The sequence below is a fragment of the Mesocricetus auratus genome, unplaced genomic scaffold, assembly GCF_017639785.1.
Source record: "Mesocricetus auratus isolate SY011 unplaced genomic scaffold, BCM_Maur_2.0 Super-Scaffold_100004, whole genome shotgun sequence".
Classification (NCBI taxonomy): domain Eukaryota; kingdom Metazoa; phylum Chordata; class Mammalia; order Rodentia; family Cricetidae; genus Mesocricetus; species Mesocricetus auratus.
Genome location: NW_024429189.1, coordinates 110,862,467 through 110,882,604, shown reverse-complemented (window position 1 = coordinate 110,882,604; position 20,138 = coordinate 110,862,467). Strand labels below are relative to the sequence as shown.

Sequence of the window (20,138 nt, the reverse complement as noted above, 5' to 3'; positions counted from 1 at the left end):
AACCTCCTACCTGAGCTCCTGCTTCTGCATCTATGGCTCCCGCTCCGAAGACACATCGCCCTCTGCCCCGCTGCTGGCGCTGCGGTCTTCTTTTCGGGGTGCACTTCGTTCTTTGCTTGACTCAGAAGGTCCCTTGGCTCTGGTCTTTTCTTTTCTCTGCTGCTGTTTCTCCAGCTTTGACAGCTGATTAAAAAACAGAGTATTTTTAAGCGGCAAAGATGCAACCAGGTAGCCAACACATGAGACCTTCCCACATGGAAACCGCAGGAAAAGCTTCAGCCTGATGTCTAGTTTATCACAAATGCTCACAGAGCCAACTATGAACAACACTGATCAAACAGCACCCAAATCCTTAACACTGATTCTCTACCTGTTACCTGTAATACCACTCTGACTTATCATCACCCAGTATATGGGACGTGAAGGTAGCCATGCCACGGGCCTCTTACACCAGCTCAGAAGAACTCCTTTAAATGGCAAAGCTTTTTTTTTTTCAGCTTGTTACTATTTTCTTTGATGGCACTATAGCTTTTCTCACCACTGTCTTCCCACTTACTATTTTTTACAGTGTTCAAAGCATTCCACTGTTTGCTGAAGGTAACAGAGAAGACTGTGAAATAAAATACACTGTCTCGGTTACATTCCTCAGTCTAAAGCTTGACTCACCCAAACCATGTGTTCCTACCATGCTAATGGTAGTCACAGATAGGCCACCACTGGAGCATCCTCCAACACTCTGGAGGTGGGAGGACACGCTCTGATGTGACCTGGACCCATTTCTTCCTTTGATACCTCCCCAACAGTTTCAAAGTAACCACAGACTAGACAGTCAGACTCACACTCTTAGCAACAGTACAGCCACTCCAGAAAAGGCTTGCTGAGAATACTAGCCAAGTCTTGATTCACGAGATTTTCTTGGATCAAAAAAGGCATTTGTACCAAACCTTGAGAGACAGCAACACCCAGCTCCATCTGCTTCCCAGACCAAGTCTGCAGGCATTTCTCCATCACAGGGAAAGAAATTCAGTGAAGGGCTAGCTTCTCCCAGCTGGCCTCTGCCCTATGTCCAAAGATGCCATCCCTCCACACAACCTTCCAGAGCACTGCTTCTACTACATACAGACTTTGAAACCAACCTTTTATTGATGAACAATCTGGTCCCAAGAACCCAGATTTATTAATGGTTGGCTTACAGTATTACCTTTCCCAATTTCCATTAACCTAAGAAGTTATAGCAAATAACCATGCTGGTTAATATGTTAATTAGATTTTGTGCTGAACTGCACCATTGATCCAGAGACTTTCTTCCCAGGTAACTTCCCTTACAAGATTCTACCCCTGAAAGATTAGCCACAGGTGGGGGATAACTACAAGGAAATGATGTTTCCTAGACATAACAGGGCAGGTGGAGGGCATATAAACTAAGTGGTTGTGTCAGCTATAACCAAACAAAAATCCCAGTATGGAACAGTGGGAGGGGCACATGAAGTCTCACCCCTTGCTGAGGAGCTATTGGCCATTGATAGCTTCTAGGAGAGAAAGAGTCCATTTTCTTTATGGATATGAGTCTCAATAGGTCAACCACCCTCTGGACAGACCCCACACCCAAGAGTATTTGCAGAGACAAAATGGGTTGATCCATGGTTTGGTTTGGTTTTGTTTTGGATTTTTATTTTATTTTGTTCTGAGACAAGGTTTCTCTGTGTAGTCCTGGCCATCCTGGAACTCACTCTGTAGACCAGACTGGCCTCAAACTCAGAAAATCACCTGCCTCTGCCTCCTGAGTGCTGGGCTTAAAGGGAATGTGCAGCCACCACCCAGCCGAACAATGGTGAGGGGAGGGGAGGGGAAGGGGGAAGAGGGGGGAGAGAGGGGGAAGACAGGGGGGAGAGGAGAGGGGAGAGGAGAGGGGAGAGGAGAGGGGAGAGGGGGAGAGAGGGGAGAGGAGAGGGGGAGAGAGAGGGGGGAAGAGAGGGGGGAGAGGGGGGAGAGAGGGGAGAGAGAGAGAGAGAGAGAGAGAGAGAGAGAGAGAGAGAGAGAGAGAGAGAGAGAGAGAGAGAGAGAGAGAGAGAGAGAGAGCAGCACAAAATTGGGTGGGCAAGAAGATAGGGTGGATTTAATATCCTCAAAAAATTAGTAAAAATTTTATTTTTAAAAGATCCCACCCCATGCACACAGACAGGCTCATAAGAATGTATAATGTTACAGTAGCAAAAAAAAAAAAACTAGAAAACATGCAAATATCCATTAATAGGACAGACGAGTATGAAATGCTAAAGTCACAAGAAGGACAAATCTGCAAGTATAAAAATGGAGGCGAGTTTGAAATCATGTTGCCCAAAAACAAAGTTTCAGAGACAGAACTACACACAAGGATGAGCTCATACACTACATGCCATGTTGAGCTCATGCACTACACACCATAATGAGTTCACCCACTACACCCCATGATAAGCTCACATACTATGACACACTGTAATGAGCTCACACACACTGCACACCATGATGAGCTCACACTACACATGGTGATGAATTTACTCACTACACACTGTGGTAAGTTCATACAACGGATGGGAAGGCAAACACTAACTCCAGTGCACTGGAAAGGAGAGGGGAAGATGCTGTGGAATGAATAGACACAGGCTTCAACTATAACTGTCAACTTTCACTTCTTTAAGACCAAAACCAGACCAAGAGTTTGGTTTCTGACTAGGTCCAGGCCATGAGCTATTTGCACAGAACAGTTGGACCACAGATAGCAGAGTGTATGTCAGCACAGTTTCCTTCATTGACAGCCACCCAGGGTTATCTCACTGTGTTCTAGGTGTGTGGCTGACTTCATGCTGGCTGACGCTCATTGTCTGGTCATGACCTGTAACAAACAACTAGTGTTCCAGTCCTTTAAATAGGAATGGTCAAAAGAAAAGGTGACAACATTTAGCATTTTTTAAATCTAGGAAATGGCAACATGAACATTTGCTGCATTTTCACTGCAGCATTATTTTCCATGAACATACATTTCCTTTATATATTCTGTCACAGATGAGGAAGGACTTGTTATGTTAAGAATGTTTTTCATTTCTCCCTTGGTATTGAAAACCTCTTTTTATGATATCACAAGATCCAGGCATAGGTCTGTCTGTCTTACACATTTTTTTAAATCATCTTAACTTGCAACTAGTATGGCAGAAATATATACTAAAAATGGTTAAGATGGCAAATGTTATGTGTATTTTGCTAAAATTTTACAATAATTTCAGGGGCTGGAGAAATGGCTCAGTGGTTAAGAGCAATTATTGGTCTTGTAGAGGACCCTATTCCATGCCCAGCACCCACATGAAAGCTCCAGTTCCAGGAGTCCCACAACCTCTTCTGGCCTCTGTGGGCACCAGGCATACAGAGATACATTCAGGCAAAATACCCATACCTATAAAGTAATATTTAATTAAAAGTAATTTTAATCCCACACCTTTAATCCCAGCACTTTGGAGGTAGGAGCACAGATCTCTGAGTTCATGATCAGTGTGGTCTACAGAATGAGTTCCAGGATAGCCAGGGCAACACATAGAAACCCTGTCTCAGAAAAAATAATAATAATAATAATAATAAATTTTGGTAGACATAAGTTGATAATACATGCCGAGTTCCCCGATTTCATAAGACATAAGATTTGGGAGTCAGTGTTCTGAAGTGCACTGTGTTAAACTGCCTTCTCGTGTATCGATACTGCCTGTATGCAATAGGTGTGGGTAGATACCCACATTAAGTGGATAATCACAGATGTGATCCAAGACAGGTGGTGAAAATACAATGTTTCAGATGATAAGAGGCTGTCTCAATTTTGTTTCTCCTTTTAGAGGTGACATACAGGAAATGTGAATATTAGGGGTGCCAGCTGTAGTGTCAGGTGTCACACCAGGCTTGCTGTGCCGTTTGCTTCCTGCTCTGCTGCCCTTGACAGCAGGTCCTAACCGAAAGGCATGATCCCAGGGAGCAGAGGCTGCTCAGGGCCATTGCAGCTTCAGGCAGCACCCATCAGATGCATCTCTGATGCAAAGGCATTGTCCCACAGTGCACAAATGTAGAGACGTAGAATTGAACCTCACCTTAACCCTGTCCCCCACCACCAGGAGCCAAGCTTTTATATTGCATGTGATAATTATTTAAGCAATAGGCACAGTCATGTTTCTGCCAACCATGCAATTCTGATTGTCTTACATTACTTATCTTAAAATAACCCAATCCCACATGGCTCCAGGCCACCAAATAAAGTTCTCTGTGAGAACACTGTGAACCAAATTAATAAACTTAAGGCTTTTCTCAGAAAACTGGGTCCAATGCATTCAGGAGGTGGAATTTATATCTCAGGGCAAAGCAGCAGATGGGCTATTTTCCTTTCCTTTTCTTCCTTCCCTCTCCCTCCCTCCCTCTTTCTTTCCCTCCATTTCTTCTTTCAAGCAGATGGATCTCCCTGTTTCTCGTTTCTTCTTCACTCCCCTTTCCTCCCCTCCTAGAAACTAATGAGAAAGGAAGAAAGAAAAGAAAAACATGGTACTGTGCACAGGCTCATATAGAAATTGTGGCTTTCAAATTAACAGGAGATCCATGTCAAAGAGAAAGCTGTGAGCACAGCACCCTGGGGTGCTGATACTGAGTGCTTCTGGAGTTTTTTTCCTTTCTGCTTGTTTAGTGCACTGATGAGCCCCAAGGACTGCCTTTAGTGCCTTAGAGACAAACCCAACCTTCCAAAGGCAGCTCTGGACCAAAGAACCCTCCAGGGGATATAAATAAAGGACTTCCTCTTTCATTAATGTCCCCGAGCTCTAATAGAATTCTCTAAGAATATCTGTACAGAGACTTTACATGCTCTGCAGCCAAGTTGGCAAAGCAAAACACCTTAAAGGATTGAATAGTACACAGGGTGCACACAACTAACTATAAAGAACATGGTGGGGACTGGGCTATCGTGCAGAAGGCAAGCCCTATCCAAGGGTGGTCACATTGTTATACATACGTCTGAACAAATGGAATGCTAACACCACCTGCTAGGACCCCACCTGACTCTTCTATGTTATGGTTTTGCTAACTCTTCAGGTGACAAAACAATGTGTCGCCATCATCATTGTGAACAATCCATGGAGAAGTCACTGTCAGCACCATAGCTAGTCACCTCCCAGCCCCTCCCTCCTGCATAAGCTGATTCCTGCTCCAAAGGGAACAGCATCTGACCTATAGGAGCTGCAGGGGTGTTAAAGAAGGGTTTGACACTGATACACACAGGTGTGAGGTGACACCACCTGCCTTCTTTCCTGACCTTGGCCACATGGGAACCCTGGCACTACATAGCGCTCGAGAAGAGGAAGGGCTCCTGGGGTGCACGAAGCATCTGTTGTACCCTAGCAGAGTTCCCCTGTTAGGCACAGCAACCATGCTGCTTACTGTTAAAAACCAGTGTGGTTTGGGACACCTGCAGCTGACAACAAACCAGTAAGGCTATGGGCTTTCAGTCTGGCAGCATGTGAAATCTTGAGGCCTCTAGACCTGGGGTCCTCAAACTTTGGAAGGCTGAGACCCTTTAATACAGCTCCTTATGTTGTGGTGACCCCCAACTATAATTATTATTATGGTGACCCTCAACCATTATTTCATTGCTTCTTTGTAACTGTAATTTTGCTACTGTTATGACTCATAATGTATATATCTGATATATATGATATCTGACCCACATGTTGAGAACCACTGCTCTAGACATTAAGCCCAACCTTCTGTCCAGGGAACCACATAACCTCTTTCCCTCTGAACAGGTAGTTCCTGAACACAGGGTATATTCTATGCCCTAGTCAAGTGTCAGGGTCACACCAGAAAGTAGCACATCACTTGTATCTTTGGGGCTTACGGTCCACCAGAAAAATGATTGGTAACCCCACTGAAGTGTCAGAAACCTGTCTCTGTTTGAAATACTTGGCATGTATGTATGTATGTATGTATGTATGTATGTATGTATGTATGTGTATATGTATGAAGATTCATCATAATCCTTCCAAAATACAGTTGCCCAGAGCCTACCCACTTGCCTGGAACATGTGGCTCACTGTCAGGTCTACAATGGTAGAAAGCGTAAGGCAGTGTGGAGCCTGAGTGGCAAAAGACACGCAGGAAGACAGAAGCCAAAGGAGTGGAGAGTCACACAGGAAAGTCTGAAGACCTGAGGCCCAGTTCCAGTGAAGATGAAGCAAGCCAGCTAAGGGGATGAGTGAGGGGTGAGTTTGGGCTGCAATGTTCCTCCGACAGTAACTGGAACATCTTCCAGGAATTGAGGATCTCAAAACTCTTGGTGAACTCATCCCAAAGCTCTTGAACAGAGCAGATGGGAGAGTGTCACAATGGATAGGGTATCAAGACTGAGTGGTAGCCAGGGTGCCCTATTCATTAAAACAATGGTAGGAACATGGACATTGCTCTGTGGCACATACAAAATGCCAGATACAGAAATATGAAATGTTCTTTGGCCAATGTTGTTTGGAAGATCAGACCAGGCGTTGGCCTTGGAGGGAAGGAAGATTCCAGTTCCTGGTTCTTAGCAGGGTGGTTACAGAACCCTTCATCTCCAGGTGTCATGACAAGGAAAAGAGGATGTATGAGTGGTACTGTAAGATGAGGGAAGGGCCTGCCTTCAGGGTTGAGTATCTGTCCCTAATGATGGTAGCAGTTCCTGGCAAGAGAAAACAGTTAGACAGGCCCTTGGAGCCCAGTGCCTCCATCTGCTTTATCATCAATGACATGGCCAGAGCACTGGACGCTCAATGCATCATTTAAACATGGAATCATTATCACTACCCTGTTTCTCCACACACATACACCATTACTTGGGGGCATCTTTTACTTCTTCACGCTGAGGACATGCAGTGTCACAGTGACAGAAACTATTAAATGATAGGTGGTTCCTACATCTAAGGCATTAATGATGATGGATGTCTTCATTAATAATCAGAGGATTTGAGTTCTAGTTCTTCATGCTCAGTCTGACCCTATAATCTTGAAGAATCTATCTCTACAGAATCAGGCACAGTCTAATGACCTGCAGCTAGCTACACCAAACAAGGTTGGAAGGGTTCAAGTGCAATCAGCAGGAAGGGTTGGGTGTACTGTCTCCCTACCCCACTTGCCTCCTTGGGGACACCCCAACCTACCAGACTATAAAGCACTACACTCAGCTTTGAAAGGATTCCCAAGAACAGGCTTCTTTCAGAGCAAATGGGGTACTCTTTAACACTTGATGGAATGATCACAGTCAGAATGAGATGGTAAGGGTACCTCAACATGATCAGGGATGATAACAACAGTGAAAACTCACAAAGGCTATATATGAATTACAGTACATGTTTGTGATAAGCTCCACAAAATCCAAGTCTGGTCACATCCTTTCTCTTATTGGAAACTATAACTTACCAAAAACGTGAGCCTCCATTCTCAAAAGCCCAATGTGCATACGGTGAAAATTCTACTTCAGTTCCCTAAACTCCATCTTCACACTGAGAGAATAAATGACCCCTTAGATCCTGACAGCCAACTGTTCCCCTTTGGGATTCTGAGAACTCAAGAGCAGACATTATTACTCCCAGATTGTTTCTGAGCACAATGAGGTCAGCGAAGAGAGCTTGCCCAGAGCTGAGTCCAGGCCGGGCAGGCTGGGCAGGAGCCAGGTCTCAGGACTGCTGGCCAAGTCTCCGGTTGACCCGACTTCTCTTTGGAGCAAATGCTCACCTATGCTGGGATTTACTGAGACTGCCAGGGCTCAGAGCAGCAAATCCCATTTTCATTCTTGTGAGGTACAGTCCTCCTGTCTTTGAGTTATTTTTAATGCCAGTTATTTCCTGCCAGACTGTTCTGTCCTGCATATGAGAAAAAAATCTAATTAGAGAGGGAAGAAAATAACAAAAGAAAAACTTAAGCCCCATGAAGTCAGTTCTGTGGTTTTTATAGACCCTGGTGTAGATGGGAAAGTTCTGCTTCAACCAACCCCTTACAGAGATTCCAAGAACATCTTATTGTGCAAATCATACAGCTCAAATGTGCCTGCTCCCACATGTGCACAAGGCATTACTCCTTCAAGTTGCTAGGCCATAACTGTGACTCAGCTGATGTTAACACTGGCAGTCACAAGACACTGAGAGGAAGGAATGCCCAACCAGGTCTCCTGAGACAGGTATGGGTTAAAGGCAAAAAGGACAAAAATGCCTAACAGAATCAGCCTATTAACTCATCTCAGTAGCTTCAGAAGTTTAAGTCCACAATGGAGTCTTTCCTAAGTGTCCATGAATGAAGAATGCCAGTGAACAAACATTGACTTTTTCATATCATCGCAGCTACACGTGATCCTTCTCTCACCCTAGCGATAAGCAGATGCTCTCCTCCCTTATTTGTTTTATGGAACCCTTAACTATTCCATGGCAACACATAAGTAAGCACATCAGAGAGCAGAGAACATTTACATCACAAGCTTTGTTGCCTACATAACTAAATCTTACTCTGCTTCAGTTTGCTGTTAGACCACGGAAACTTCTGGACAGTACCTTTCTTGATCATGGTATCTCCCCTGCCGGCTAAGTGTGGACAGCACCTTTCTGCCGGTGCCATGCAGGTGCAGTAGGACCCAAACAATACTGCAATAGCAGCAGGGGAGCCCACTGTCCTCTGAGATAGTGCACGATGTCTTCAGGAGCAGATTACTGAGGGAATGACAGGAACCTGCAATCAGAGCTATTGGCAGTTGACAACTGCCAGAGGATGGCAAGTGGTTCTTCTTAGAGAAGGCCCCTGGGAGGTTTCCAGTGCTCAGCGGATGACACCACACACATGGCCAGCACCATGCGTTATGAAGGAAGACAAAGGAGTGGCAACAACCTTGACATGAAGTTAGGAGAGGGAGGTGTTAGGGGCCATGGCGGAACTGGACGGTGAAATGGTGAGTGGGGATGTATATGATCATATTCATTGTACACATGTATAAAATTCTCAAAGAGTAAAACATAAAAAGAAACCTGCACTCAAACTCTGGAGAAGGAATGCTCACCAGCTGGCCCAATAGCTACAGGTCAACTTCTCACACATTCGTTTCTATGTTCAGAACAGAGGCATCTCTTGAACTGTTGGGAAGCCCGTGGGTCCAAAACCTTTCCTCTTTCCCCTGTCTTATCCCTCTATTCAAAGGCCAGGTGACAAAGGGCTGGGAGAGGGGAAGAAAGATGGGGGATTCTAATCAAGAAATAACCAGCAAAACATTGAAAAGATGCATGTATGTATCTACCAGGCATTAACAAGATCTGCAGAGACATATTCCCTTGTGTAACCTGCAATTGACTAAGCCATTTTTTAAAAGGCAACTGGAATTTATAGTTGAACAATTTATTTTATCATACTGCAGCTTGATATAATTTTATCTCATGTGATAATTTGGAAGGCATTTTTCAAAATATTCTTATGTAATGGAAAACCTGACAGAACATTTAAGAGGATATTTTCATACACACCAGAGTCTGCCATTGTGTCAACTGTCCTGTTCTGTTATTTTTAAATCAACTAGTTGCTTAATAAAAACATTACGAAGTAAAGAGTACACATGGTACCTAATTTTCATACATTATTAACTCTGCTTGAGGTTTTGTGGGAATTAAAAAAAAAATCAAGTAATAAAAGCATCTGTCCACATCTGAAATCGTGCAAGCTGATTTTATTTTCTAATTCCCTGTTGTTTTCGGCATGCAAAGCTAGGAGGGTGTGGTGCGTTCCTCTTGTTCTTACTGCTCAGTTTAGGCCTTGGCTTCACAGGCTGTTGCTGGATCTGCTCCAGCCCTCCCATCTATTTGGTTTCGGCTACAGTGGGATGTGGAAAGTTCAGTCAGCCCTAAGGTCCTAAGTGAGCCCCTGCACCTGCAGCACGTGCTGGCAGAGTCCCCACAGTCATCCCAGGGGCTTCCTGAAGCTCCTCTGGACAGGTACCCTTCAAACTTTTGGCTGCTTCTCTCCAGCCACAAAGGGCCGGGCACTAACACTCTTAGAAGGTCCAGCTGTGAGACGTAACCTGCTGGATCCCCTGGTGTGTACCTTCTCAGGCTCTCCTCCTCCCAGGCTCCCTTTCTATTCTTCATACACTTCCTGATGCAACTTCCTAAATATAAACTACCTGACCCTAAGCACTTACACTCTGGGGAACTTAACCACAGGTATTCTAAGTGCTCTGTAATAAACCCCATTTTAATGTAATCACTCATTAGGCATAACCTGTTTGTCAGCTGGCCATCTAGCAATCGAAATCTGATGCTTCTTCGTGTGTCTCAACACTGGAGAACCAACCATGTGGCTATTTTGCGTCACGGCCTTTCTCTTACAAGATACTGGAAAAGGAAGGCTACACACCAAAGGAATTATTGAGTGATTTGGAGTGCAATCCTGTGACAGTTTTACTAATACATGCAACTTTCTCTGCAAATTGGTTATCCACATAAATGGCAAACTACCCACACTAGTGGTGAGGACTTCGTGGCTCTGTATACTCCCCTGCCCTACTGGAAACAAGGTGCTGATGGCATTTCCCACCTGCGAGTGTCAAAGCTGCCTACTCCCCACACCTGTGACTTGGAGTTTTCTTGAAGTGGGGAATGATCATAAAATCCCAAGAGTTATGAGACAGAAGTAGTCACTTCCTTTCCATTTATGGATGAGGGAAGGCAGGGACCACCTCCATCCGCTGCTCCATCCTCTTATGGGCCTATCATTTTTCAGGACATAGACAATTGAACACAAAATAATATAAGCAACCATATAATAATAAGCAACTATAGTCAATGTGTACTTTTGACTTGAGTCAAATCTATAGTACACTTGGCACTTGCCTAGTTTAAAATCATGAACATCGGCAAAGTTTAAAGAGACACTTGAACAATTTCAGCACGGTATTCCAATGCGTAATTGGTAACAGAAAACACTCCATGAGCATTTTAAGCAAATAATGTTCTCTAAATGATTCAAAATGTTTCTTTAATTGCAACAATCTTAAGGAGAAAGGGGGGTCTCTCTCCCACTTGGTCTATATTCTGTACAAATGCCAAGAGAACAGATCTGGAACAAAAAAGAATTATTGCACAGAATAACTATAAACAGAAAAGGGGAGGACATGGGATCCAGAAAGGCAGTGAGTATGACCTGAGAAAGAAGTTGAAGCCAAGGGCAAACAAGGTGAACTTTCAACAGCCAAAGGCTAACCTGTGCACAAAGGAGCAGCTGGAGAGCAATACAGAATGGAGGCTCCCACGGAGCAGGGCAGCCAGAGAGAGGCCAGGGGCTCAGAGACAGGTATGCAGAATACCTTCACAAGACTGCAAGGAGAGATGACCAAATGGTGTCCCTGAAAAGCCAGTTCATCTTGCCTCAGCAACTGCCTCTCTAGAAAATGGACAAAGGGAATTTTAGAATAGAAGCTAGCTAATGATAGCCAAGCAAATGGTTCCATTTTCTCCTAAATTAATTAAAACCAAAGATGGAAGGAAAGGGAGAGAGGGTTCATAGCTGCAGATGAACCAGAGACAAGTGTTGGAAACTGAACCCTTTCAGCTTTCAAAGACTATCTTAGCACAATGGGCCAATAAAAGAATCTCTCCCCTCAGTGCTTTGAAGAACATACAAATAGATACTCAATCTGTAGTAGAAGTTGGAGGCTGCCTAGACACGAGATCTAAAATCATGGAAGATAACTTCTCCCTGTAAACGCTTAACATTGCATAGTGGTATTTCTTTGCAAAATGAGCAACACTGACTGCACTTGCAATTGTCCCAGGCAAAAGTTCTGATTCAGTTCAGAGCAAACAGTTTGCTGTATTTACCAAGAGATGGAAAGGTTGAGAAGATTCATGAAGTCCGGTGCTAATGTAAGCTTCTAATGGAGTCATAGTCTGACTCTCCTGCATTCCCCTTGAGAGCCTGGTGCAGAGCAACAGAACCAAAATTTCTGAGGAAGTCACTCCCTTTTCCTGCTTCTGCCTCATCTTGGAACAGTAGAGAGCTCTAAGTATCATTCTGGTCTTGCAAGAGACATAATGAATTCACAGAAACTAACCTATTTAGAGAAAACCACATTCACAGTCCTCACTGGGGGTCTGTAGGTATGTTTCATATACCAAGAAGCCATTAAACACAGTTTACTAGAAAGCATATCCTCGTTCTGCCCAAATCCCACATCAATCCTGCTGGCACGATGCAAAACCCCAAGGATCAGCCCTCAGCCTGTCCCTGTCACTCTGCTGCTCCCCTCCTCAAGCCCTGCAGTCACCTTGCACTTCTATATATATCCCTCCCTCATTTCCCATGCTGACCCAATCCTGCCTTCCTCCCCCTCCCTATTTGCCCTACCCCCAACCTTGAACAGACAGACACTTCAGGTGAGTCCAGCCAACATATGTGAATGGAGGCCTTGCCCTTCCACACCCTAGCTGTGCCTCTGGAGAATTCCTTCCATATGTGAAGCAGCTTTTTAAATAATAAGCCCTGTAGCAGGATCTCATCATCTTCCTTCCTGCTACAGCTCTGTTGAGGGGACAAAAATGCCAGGAACCCACTTTCCAAACACCCTAGTGACCTGGACAGTAGCCCAACTCTACTAAGAGGAAAGTGAATGCTGGCTGTGTTGGAAAAGATCCTCTTCCTGATAAAAATGAAAGTAAATGAAAAGAAGGAAAGTGTAAATCCTACTGTTCACCACGAACCACACACAGGGGAGTAGGCATTGCAAAGATGTTTTACTCATGAACTATGAACTATGTTTTACCCATCAACAGCTATGGTTGCCTGTAGGAGACCTGCACAAAACCACAGCAGCCAATATTCTAACATGGAAGGAAGAAGTGCTCACAAGGTCCCACCCCTAACTAATGAGCTACAGTGGCTAAGAGAGGGAAAATCAGTTTTCTTTCTGGAAAAGCCCCCAGTAAGCTGTCCATGCCCAAGGCCCAAGTGGTAAATCCTATACCTGTACATATGGGCAACATTAGTTGGATCATATGTTGTATATATACATAACACACACACACACACACACACGCACATATATATATATATATATATATATATATATATATCCCAAGGATATAGAAGAAGTTGAAGGTGTAGACATGAATCTGAGTGGAGAATGGGGAAAGGGACATAAGAGAAGGTAGAAGAGAGAGGTTTATGATGAAAATGAGTTGTACTCTCAGAAAAATCCACATTTTTAAAAGCTTGCCAACTTATAAAACTCTATATATTTTGCTATAATTCTACTGATTTGCTTATACATAAAGGTATTTATAACTATTTCACAGAATTTCTCTTTTGTCAAACATTAAACTTTATCAGAATACACATATCCCATTAGGTATCAAAATTATTAAATATTGATCTTGATGTCCAAAAAAAGTAAAGATTATAAGTTGTAGTAGGCATATTTAATAAGTAGCATACATATATACATAAAATTATATATAAAATTTGCTCACCCTCAGCCCGGCGGTGGTGGCGCACACCTTTAATCCCAGCATTCGGGAGGCAGAGGCAGGCGGATCTCTGTGAGTTCGAGGCCAAGCTGGACCGACGGCCTCCAAAACAATACAGAGAAACCCTGTCACGTAAAACAAAACAAAACAAAACAAAACAAAAAAAGTGCTCACCCTCAAAGAAAATGTCTAAAAAAAGTTTTAAGTCAATAAATTAGGAAGAATATGTGGATATTTGTAAAATACTATAAAAAACAAGAAATTAAAATAATTGTATTAGGGATGGTTCAACATATGAAAAACCGTCAATGGAATCTACCATATAAACAAACTGAAAGAAAAAACCACATGATCATCTCATTAGACACTGAAAAAAACTTCGACAAAATCCAATGCCCCTTCATAATAAAAGACTTGAAGAAATCATGGGCTCAAGGAACATAAACATAATTTAGGCAATATACAAGCCAACAGCCAACATCAAATTAAATGGAGAGAAAATTAAAGCAATTCTACTAAAATCAGGAACAAGACAAGAATGTCCAGTCTCTCCATATTTATTCAATATAGTACTTGAAGTTCTAGCTAAAGGAGAAGAAGGGGATACAAATTAGAAATGAAAAAGTCAAAGTTTCATTACATTCATATTATATCATAGAATACATGTGACCCCAAAATTTCTACCAGGAAACTCACACAGCTAATAAACACCTTCAGTGAATTGGCTGGATACAAAATAAACTCAAAAGAATCAGCAGTACACACACACACACACACACACACACACACACACACACACACACACACACACACAAAAGAAAAAAAAACCAGGACTGAGAAAGAAATTAGGGAAACAGCAACCTTCAAAATAACCACAAATGATATAAAATATCTTGTTGTAACTCTATCCAAGCAAGTGAAATCTCTGTATGGCAAGAACTTCAGTCTTTGAAGAAAGAAGTTGAAGAAGATTTCAGAAGATGGTAAGATCTCCCATGCTCATGGATTGGTAGAATTAACAAAGAAAAATATGGGCATCTTGCCAAAAGCAATGTACAGGTTCAATGCAATTCCCATCAAAATTCCAACACAACTCTTTACAGACCTTGAAAGGACAATATTTAAATTCATATAAAAAAACAAAAAACAAAAAGACCAGGATAGCCAAAACAATCCTTATAATAAAAGAACTTCTGGAGGTATCACCATCCCCAATTTCAAGCTGTACTACAGAGGTATAATAATAAAACCACACGGTCTTAGCATAAAAACAGACAGATGATCAATGGAACTGAATCAAAGACCCAGATATAAATACACATACCTATAGGCATCTAATTTCTGGTAAAGAAGCCAGAAATATACAATGGAAAAAAGAAAGCATCTATAATAAATGGTACTGGTCTAAATGGATGTCAGCATGTAGAAGGATGCAAATAGATCCATATCTATCACCCTGTACAAAACTTAAGTCCAAGTGTATCAAAGACCACAACAGATACACTGAATCTGATAGAAGAGAAAGTGGAGACTAGTCTTAAACTTCCTGAACAGAACACCAACCCCTCAGGCACTAAGATCAACAATTAATAAAGAGGACTTCATGAAACTAAAAACTTTCTGTAAGGCAAAGGACACTGTCAAAAGGACAAAACATCAGCCTACAAGATAGCAAAAGATTTTCAACAACCCCACATCCTATAGAGAACTGATTTCTAAAATATATAAAGAATTCAAGAAACTAGACATCAACAAATCAAATGATACAAAAATAGGGTAGAGATTCTAAACAAAATTCTCAACAGAGGAATCTCAATGGACAAGAAATAAAGAAATGTTCAACATCCTTAGCCATTAAGGAGATACAAATCAAAATGACTCTAACATTAGAATCTTACACCTTACACCTATTTAAATGACTAAAATCAAAGACACAGTTACAGTACATACTGGCAAGTACATGGAGCAAGGGGAACACTCCTCCATTGTTGGTGGGAGTGCAATACTGTACACCTACTTTGGAAATCAATAGGGTGGTTTCTCAGAAAACTAGGAATTGATCTGCCCCAAGACCCAGCTATACTACTCCGGGAACTCTACCATACTACAAGAACACTTGCTCAACTATGTTCATAGCAGCTTTATTTGTAATAGTCAGAGACTGGAAACAACCTAGATGTCCATCAACCAAAAAATGGATAAAGAAAATGTGGTAAACTTACACAGTGGAGTATTACTCAGCTGTTAAAAACAACATCATGAAATTTGCAGACAAATAGATGAAACTAGGAAAGATCATCCTGAGTGAGGTAACCGAGACCCAGAAAGACAAACATGGTATGTACTCACTTGTAGGTAAAGCATAACCATGTTACGACCCACAGACCCAAAGTTAGAGTCTGAGAATCTGGGAATAATCTGCCACAAAAGACCAGGTTCGAGCAAGTCAAAAATTTATTTAGAAAAACCATTATCAGGAAGGCAGCAGGGTTCAGGTTCCAAACTGAAAACAGGGGCAGCAGCCAGTTTTAAAGGGAAAACCACAAAAAGACAGTTCCTGAGTCCCATCCAATCATAATGTAGTACAGAGAGAAGTGGCTGGGGACTTACAGCATATCATGGTGGTTTGGCAGCCCAGACTCGGCTCTAGTCTGACCATTCAGAAGAAGATTGAATGTTCGTTGTTTGGCCTCATTCTAAGAGTATTGACACCTATGTAAAGGGATTAGAGGTTGTAGTCTAGTCTAAGAAAATTGTGGGTAACAGCTCAGAGCAGAACAAACTGGAACAATATGGAGTTCTTGCTGTTAACTAGAATCTAACAAAAGAAGCTAAGTAACAAGGAAGGTTCAAGATGGGACACATGAATCTCACTGTGAAGGGGAAATAGAATTGACAATACAGGTGAATGGGGGAGAGTTCTGGATGGAGAGATGGGCATGGGAACAGGAGGGATCAGGTTGGGGAAGTGTAGTTTGAAAGAAAATGGCTCCCAAAGGGAGTGGTACTATTAGGAAGTGTGACTTTGTTGGAATGGGTATGGCCTTACTGAAGCAGGCGTGCTACTGTGGAGGCAAGCTTTGAGATCTCACATATGTTCAAGCCATACTCCAGAGTCTCAGTTCACTTCCTGTTTCCTGCAAGATGTACAACTCTCAGCTCCTTCTCCAGCACAAGGTCTAACTGCACTCTACCATGTTTCCCACAATGATGATAATGGACTAAACCTCTGAAACTGTAAGTCACCCAATTAAATGTTTTTTCTTTATTATAGTTGTCATGGTCATGGTGTCTCTTCACAGCAACAGAAACTAAGACAGGGAGATGGAGGGAGAGAGTACTGGGAAAGACAGCTAGAACCAGGGGCATCTCTGGGATGAGCTAGAAACTGAGTACAATCCCAGGAATCTATGAGGTTGACACTAGTTAAGACTCCTAGCAATGTGGGATATGGAGCCTGAACTAGCCATCTCCTATAACCAGGCAAGACTTCCAGTGGAAGGATTGGGAGTCCATCTCAGTCACATATCTGACCTACAATTTGGCCTGCCTACAAGATATGCAGGGACAAAGTGAGTACACAAATTATGCAAGTGGCCAACCAATGCCTAATCCAGCATTAGAGTCATACTTTGAGAGGGAGCCCACTCCTTTCATTGCCTAGAGGGCCGGGACCAAGAGGCTGGACAACCCACAAAACTTAGGATAGAACCAAGCATGACTGGCAAAAGGGGGGGGGTCAATGAAATGTTTCCTAATAATACTCTGCTGTACTCATAGATTGTTGCCTAACCCAATTGTCATCAGAGAGGCTTCACCCAGGAACTGATGGAAACAAATGCAGAAACCCACAGTCAAATATTAGGCATACCTCAGGGAATCCTGTGGGAGGGGAAAATGAAGAATTGTGAAAGTCAGAGGGGCCAAGGATACCATAAGAAAACTCACAGAATCAACTAACTTGGGCTCATATGGGCTCATAGGAGCTCACAGAGCCAAACTACCAACCAGAGAACTTGTGTGAGACTGCCTAGGCCCTCTGCACATAGTTCTATTGTACTACTCCTAACAGAGGAAGTATGGGCTGTCTCAGACTCTGCAGCCTGCTTTTGGGACCCTTTCCTCCAACTGGGTTGCCTCGTCCAGCCTTAATAGGAAAGGAGATGCCTAGTCTCACTGCAGCTTGAAACGCCTTGGCTGGCTAATATATATCGGAGACCTGCACTTTTTCTGAAGAAAAAGGAGAGAGAGTGAATGACTGGGAGGAAGAGAGGAGATTGGGGGGAAGGACTTGGGAAAAAAGAGGGAGGAGGAACTGTGATCAGGCTGGGAAAATTAATTAATAAATAAAATTGTACTAAAGATGAGTGAAATCATTTTCTCTTTAAATTTTATTCTATTTTTTCCTTTGTAGTGCACACTCACAGTCCTGATTATGAGTACTTTACCACTGAGCAACACATGAAGCTTGTATTAAATGCTCTTGTAAAGTATATTTTAATCACTTTTAAGAGATTTACACAACCTAGAATATAAAATTCTTCTCCAGTTTCTCAAGTTGTTGTTGCTTTGGTTACAGTTCACCACAAACACAGTAACTCTGTCTTAGATGCTGATGGAGCGTGCTGGTCAATCCCATGACTTTGTTTTTACCATACGTACCTCACTGCCACAAGGCAGGGATGGAAGGACTTCCAATCAGGATGACCTGACAGAGAGGGGAACCCAAGAACTCATGGAGACATGGTTCCTGAAGTTATATCTCTCCTTGTATTAGTAAGACTGTGGTCATCTCTGCTTTGACCTATAGGAGATGGAACCAGACATGTGTGGCCTAATTTGCTCAAGGTTTACCTTCCCAGAGGTGGGGGACACACATGTCAGACAGGAAATGGCCTGAGCAAGAGGCCATACATTTCTCCTTCCTGAACAAGATGTTCCCTTTCCCTGGAGGACAGTGGAGTCTGAGTACATAGCAAATAGCCATGAGAATGTGGCCAGCATGGGTAATGTGTACCACTAACAATAAAGATGTTCACACAGGAAAATGATGGGAAATGCCATCGTTTCTCATACACAGGCTAGGCCAGCTGCACATGGACCTGGTTGCTCTATCCCAGGGAAGAACCACTATCCCTTGCCTCCAGATGAAGCTGCTTTTTAGTTTCCAAGCCATTTTATGATATAAAGGTTAGGGTAATAATAGCATCAACTTATTTAATGCTGAGTGAGGAGCAGTAGGTTGCAGAGTGTTTTCCTTTTAACCCTCACAACTGCTGTGTAAGCAGATACCAAAAGCCCTGCCACAAAAGTGTCAGAATAGGAGGCCCAGAGAGGTGAAAGGATGGACGCAGGGCATGTGTTAGGCCACATTTTGTCACACTAATCAGTCTGTCATTTGGAAAATGCACTGCTGAATTTGCTTTCTTCTCTGCTGAGGAAAGGGAATGTCTCTAAACCTCCCCTGCATGTCTGCCCAGGGATCAGCCATCATGCCTGAGGATTTCTACATTAGCTTCCTATGCCATTCCTCAAGGAATGGTAGCTCTGTGAGTGCTTGGCCAGGCCATTCAGGTTCTTCATTGCCCCTGTGGTCAAAACAGATTCCAACAAGATCTCAACAGGACCAAATAACTAATGTTCATTCTGCAAGAATCTACACTCCATTTAATCTCTGCTACTAACATGATACTTACTGAACACATGTAGCAACAGAACACCTGAGACATGGCTACTAACTGGACATGTGTAGCAATGAAGCATCTGAAACATGGTTAGTAACATGACAGCCACTGGATACGTTAACAGAGCACCTAAAACATAGCTACTAACACAATAGCCACTAGACACATTAATGGAGCACCTGAGACATGGCTACTAATATGATAGCAACTAGACATGTGTAGCAACGTAGTACCTGAAACATGGCTACTGTGACTAAGTAGAATTTTACGTTTCTTTAAAGCTTATAAATTTAAATTCCCCTGGCTTTGCAGTGCTGGGGATGGCCATTCTGGTCAGTTTTGGGATTTCTCATATGCCTTTTTCATACAACATCCACATGGCACTGCTATGCATTCACCATTGTGTCATCCATTCATAGTGAGCAATGAGTACTGGAAATTCATAGGCAGCAAGAACAAACTGCTTATCCAGGTGGCTATGTAAACTGAGTGAGATTGGCTTCTGAGCCTATTGTCTTGCTAGCTGCTTGCTCTTATTCACTAGCCACAAGTGACTAGTGTGCTGGACTGCGGGGGTTGGAATATGTTCGGCACTGTGGAAACTACATTGGATAGCAATGGATTTTATTGTTTCAAAACAACAATGAAATCGACTCAAAATATTTTGGTTTGTATTGTCAACATGTATTGGTAATTCCAGACAATATTAGTGACAAATGACTCTTTTCTACCCAGCTTTTCCCTTTCAACATGCCTTGTCTGTCCAAATCTGCCTTGGGACACAAGAAAACATTACTGCTGGAGCATAATCCTCATGCTCCAGTTGTACCACTGTTCAAACAGTGTTTAAAAGGAGCCAGAGAAGTAAAATCTTTAAAACTAGAACACTTCACTTCCCTATCTGTTCATAACAGAGAATCAGTTCATTCTT

At 42.7% G+C, this 20,138-nt stretch overlaps 1 protein-coding gene across 2 annotated transcripts in view; it reads right to left on the bottom strand.

The window, feature by feature from the left end:
• The window catches only part of Dtd1 (D-aminoacyl-tRNA deacylase 1), a 136,080-nt gene that overhangs the window by 22,607 nt on the left and 93,335 nt on the right, over positions 1-20,138 (bottom strand). The window contains exons 5-6 of one of the 2 annotated variants that reach the window (XM_040746429.1): positions 7,765-7,892; positions 11-183 (exon numbers count right to left, since the gene is read on the bottom strand). In XM_040746429.1, the coding sequence (XP_040602363.1) occupies positions 11-183; positions 7,765-7,892 (301 nt within the window). The remainder of the gene's footprint in view (positions 1-10; positions 184-7,764; positions 7,893-20,138) is intronic. The other variant, XM_040746430.1, reaches the window with a different exon arrangement.